The 4,599-nt window shown below is 47.9% G+C and overlaps 1 protein-coding gene across 1 annotated transcript in view; it reads right to left on the bottom strand.

Moving 5' to 3' along the window:
* Positions 1-4,599, bottom strand: part of STAT1 (signal transducer and activator of transcription 1) — a 33,602-nt gene that overhangs the window by 15,937 nt on the left and 13,066 nt on the right. Inside the window, 3 exon segments of the mRNA XM_007464960.1 lie at positions 981-1,139; positions 3,432-3,583; positions 3,773-3,864. Coding sequence (XP_007465022.1) covers positions 981-1,139; positions 3,432-3,583; positions 3,773-3,864 — 403 coding nt within the window.

Raw genomic sequence — 4,599 nt, 5'->3', positions numbered from 1 at the left:
ACAACAGGGAGAGGCCCGCGTACCGCAAAAAAAAAAAAAAAATTTGCAATATGAATTCTACTTAGTGCTATTTGTTTACCTACTAAGCATATCTGAAACACCTACCCATGGGCAAGGTACTATGTAAGGCCCTGGTGGGGGAAGAAGATGACAAAGGCACATCTCTGTCTACTAGGACCTTTCAATTTACAACAAAGAAAACAGAAATACACAGACAATGATATAATAAAATCCAGAACGGGAGAAAAATAAAGAATGAACTATGCAGATCCGGAAGGGAGACAACATCTGCCCGGGAACTCTGGGAAGATTTCATGATGAGATATAAGGTGAAACATTCAGGATGCAGTTTCGAAATGAGGCACAAGAGAAGAAAGCTCTGAGGCAGAGAAAATACTGTTGGGAGAGGAACGGAGAAGCAAATATCCAGGGTAGGCACGAAGTCAAGTCTGCCTGGAAATGGGGCATGTATAGGAGCTAATTCTGGAGTGGCTAGTGAGGGCCAGACTGTGCAGGTGCGGCTTGGGTGACCGGATGCGGGGCTCCCCTGAGATCAGCAGGTGGCAAAAAACCTGATTGAACTCTGCTCTGGGAGAGCACAGGGTCACAGGGACAGGGAGGAAGGGGCTTGGGAGGGACCATTTGGGAGGCTACCACGCAACAGTTCAATAGAGAGGATTTGAGAGCTTGAAATGTGATGAGACCATGGAATAGGAAAGAGAGGACAAATATCATCAGGTTAGACTAGACAGGTCTCATCACAGACTGGCCACAGGGAAGGAGACTGGTAACCAGTCTAAACGGTCACGAGAATGACAGGCCAACGACATAAGCAAGGAATTCGGGAAGACCTGATTCGGGGAAGCCATAAAAATTTTTACATAACCTATTAAACCCTTCTAAATTATCTGAATTACCAGAAGAATTTTCCTCTGGGTAAAATAATTGCAAAAGGTGCAAAAACATCTCCCTCAAGTTACCTCTGAATGAGCTGCTGGAAGAGGCTGAAGGTGCGGTCCCATAACGCTTGTTTGTTTTTTGTAATAGGGTCATGTTCATAGGTGTATTTCTGTTCCAACTCCTCAAGCTTTTTAAGCTGCTGACGAACCTGCTGCAGACTCTCCGCCACTATGGTGAACCTGGGAAGGTACAAGCCACAGGGGTCTCCATCAGAAAGCAGCCTGGATTAAACAGAATCACAGAAACCAACACGTACTTTTTACAGACAACACACGATGTGATCTGCCCAGCTCTGAAGTGCAGGGAGAAACAGAACAAACCTGATTTGTGTGAAAAAACTAATATGCATGAACGATTACAGCCCAGATTAAAAAACTGCATCCCGCTGAGATGGACCTAAGGAGAGATGGGCAGGGGTGGAGGCTGCTAGGGAATCTGTGACTTCAATTGAGCTGTGAGAATAATTGGGATTTAAAGGGACAGGGCAAAGGTGTGGGGGGGACAGAGGCAGGGGACACGACAAGGCAGGTGCTGTGGGCAGTGATGTGTGGAGCAGTGAGGGGCCCCTGCAGATCTTTCTATCAGGGCAGTGACACTGTGCAGAGAGGAGCAAGAGAGCAACCTGGATGCTGAGGAAGCTAGGCTGAGAGGGGATGCAGGCCGGGTTAGGAGGAGACGAGGGAACAGAGGCTACTGTGTCACTGAACCGAAAGGAGAAGGCAATGTGCGCAACCTAGACACTCAAAACATATGCATAAACCAAGGAGAAAACCTAGCGACTGCTTTCAGGTTCCTCCGTCCTGACAGGAAACCACCAAAGGTGATGCAGCCTCCAAGCCAAGTCAGGCTGTGGAAGTTCATTTTACTGGCCTCGAGGAACGACAGAAGAACATCTATTCCCCAGTGAAAAACATCTCCTTCACTCGGTGTTTACATTCCTTGAATCCAGTTCGAAGCACCGAGAGCACAGCCCATGGCCATGAAATGAGAGGCAGGATAACGGTGGTGGGTGAGTTCCAGAAGGATTCTAACCCGGTGAATCCCAACCTTGTTCAGGCCACAACACACAGGAAAATAACGACAATCCTTGTACTGCACAGCGGGGGGTACTGAGGGGTATTCACATCTCTGCAGGAGGCTCCTTGTGGCCTAAGGTGACCATGGGGGCCCCGGACAGCGGGGGGCCTCGTTGGGCACCTGGGGGGCTCGGAGGTCAGCATCTCACAAGGCTCACAGGGACACACTGGGCTGGGGAGCTCCATTCCTATCCACAAAAAACTGGGATATGGAATGGCAACCCACAGAATAAAAATAAATGGCTGACTATTGTGAATTTTAAAAAACAGCAATCCAGAAAGTAATCTCATGAGATCTCTGGTCCTTGGGCCCTTCAGAACTGCTCCAGGCCACCACCCCCTCCTACCTACTGATTCTACCGCTTCCATCCCCTCTGCTCAGCTGTCAGCCCTCCCCTGGACTACGCTAATACACTCAGAGCAGACCAACTGGCCTTTCTGTCTCTATTCTATCCTCAGGCTTCAGCCAGAGTGACCTAAATAAAAAATCGGAGAAATGAACCTCCACTTAAATAGGAGGCCTGCCTGGCTCACCGGTGTCCACTGGGTAAAGTCCCGGAGTTCCCAGCACAGTATGGGAAGCTCCGTGACCAGGCTCCAGCCTCCTGCCAGCTCCACTTTCTTCCTTCCCTCTCTGGCACCCGACTCTCTAGCCTTCCAACATGAGAACTGCGGGCCCCAGCTCACGCCAGCCTCCCCTCCCCTCTGCCCCGTCCACACTCTTCCCCTTCCTGGTCTACATGAAGTTTTCCTATTCACCCTCGAGTCCGTGCAAGACCACTTTGTCTCTTTAATCTTTCCTGGTGACTCCTTCCTTCATCCTCCATGAACTCTGGACAGTCTCCATTGGAGCCCTTGCAACCTTTCACTGAACAGTTATTACCACGCCCACCTCCCGCCTCCACACTGAGAGCTCCTTGCTGGCAACGACCGCGAATCATTCACCTTGTGTCCCAGGACCTAGCCCAGTGCCTGGCACACAGCATTTCGTAAGTATTTACTAGACGGATGACTGAAATGTATGGCCCACAAACTGTTATTTCACGTAAGCCTGTAAAATGCCCTTTTGTTTTTAAAACCTTGGGACTCAAGTTGTTAACTGTGTTGTGTGATGACCATGTCACTGGTGTGTTGGCACAAATGACATGTCCCTCGGTACACATACAGCAGGGAGAGGAGTCCTCCAAACCATGCAGAATGTGGCTGAACGTGGCCACAGGTGTGATTAACACTGTGCTTTTCAAGGGTTTCCAGGGCAAGAAGCAGTTGGACTACATCAAACTCTAAACCAAAGGTTTGACAGAGTCCATTCAACTAACACAGCTGGAACGTGCACTTTACGAGTTTATATGGTTAGCCAGTCAGCTGCCAATACTCTGCTTTGGATAATCTTACCAGTTCTGCAGCTGATCGAGGCAAGCATTGGGGGGTCCCCCGATACAGGCACTCTGCTGTCTCCGCTTCCATTCCACAAGTTCATCACTAATCAGAGCTTTCTGGGTAAGTTCGGTGGCATTCAACAACTCTATTATTTTGTGAACTACTTCCTAAAGGGAGAGGAAGAGACAAAGCGAAATAAACTCATCTTTAATCACTGAATTTTATTCTTTCATCTCAACAGGGTTGCTCTAAGCGAAATGGTTATAAAAGTAATTTTGCCTCTATTCCAAACTTCAAGTCCATTATTTACAGTCTGTGACAAAAGCGACATGTTATTCTGGAAAGTGAATCACTACCTTTCTCTTATTGTCAAGCATTAAATACATCTTCTGGAGTAACATCTGTTCCTGTTTCTGATCATTCTTTGCCACACCATTGGTTTCATGTTCTGTGAATTGGGAGAGACAGCAGATAAATATAAATATAAAAGAAGACAAAACCAACTGAAGCCAAGATTCACATCCATTTAGGAAAAATATGATCCAAATGCTATCTGGAGATAGGTCAAAGCTTGGTTTTTCTTCAATCACTGTCGAACAAAACGGGAAAAATGGCCTAAGTACAAAAACCAGATACACTGAAACAAAGTCCTTGTTTTCAATGACACACATAAATGGGAAACAGTACTGTCTGGTTCTTAAGGCACTGTCAGAATATTACCTAAATGAATGTAAGTGACAAAATTCACAACCTCAGTTAAAAAAAAATTGATACAAAGCATCTCTGTGGCTTTAAAGAGAAGCACACAATTAGGAAATTGTAATTGAGGTTTCTTTCTCTCATACTTTTACTCATATTATTACTAATAATCTCTCCATTTTACCATGGTATCCTCCAAATGATTGCTAGGGTTACAGCAGCACCCTGCTTGTTCTACACAATGCACACTTCTGGATTATTTTCAGTGGGCGTCCTGCCATTATTAAAAACGAGCTACAGGGCTTCTCTGGTGGCGCAGTGGTTGGGAGTCCGCCTGCCGACGCGGGGGGCGCGGGTTTGTGCCCCGGTCCGGGGGGATCCCACGTGCCGCGGGGCGGCTGGGCCCGTGAGCCGTGGCCGCTGGGCCTGCGCGTCCGGAGCCTGTGCTCCGCAGCGGGGGAGGCCACAGCAGTGAGAGGCCCGC

The sequence above is a fragment of the Lipotes vexillifer genome, unplaced genomic scaffold (assembly GCF_000442215.2).
Source record: "Lipotes vexillifer unplaced genomic scaffold, Lipotes_vexillifer_v1.1 scaffold903, whole genome shotgun sequence".
NCBI classification, from domain to species: domain Eukaryota; kingdom Metazoa; phylum Chordata; class Mammalia; order Artiodactyla; family Lipotidae; genus Lipotes; species Lipotes vexillifer.
The sequence above is the reverse complement of the archived record's forward strand: the minus strand, read 5'-3'. Positions and strand labels throughout refer to the sequence as shown.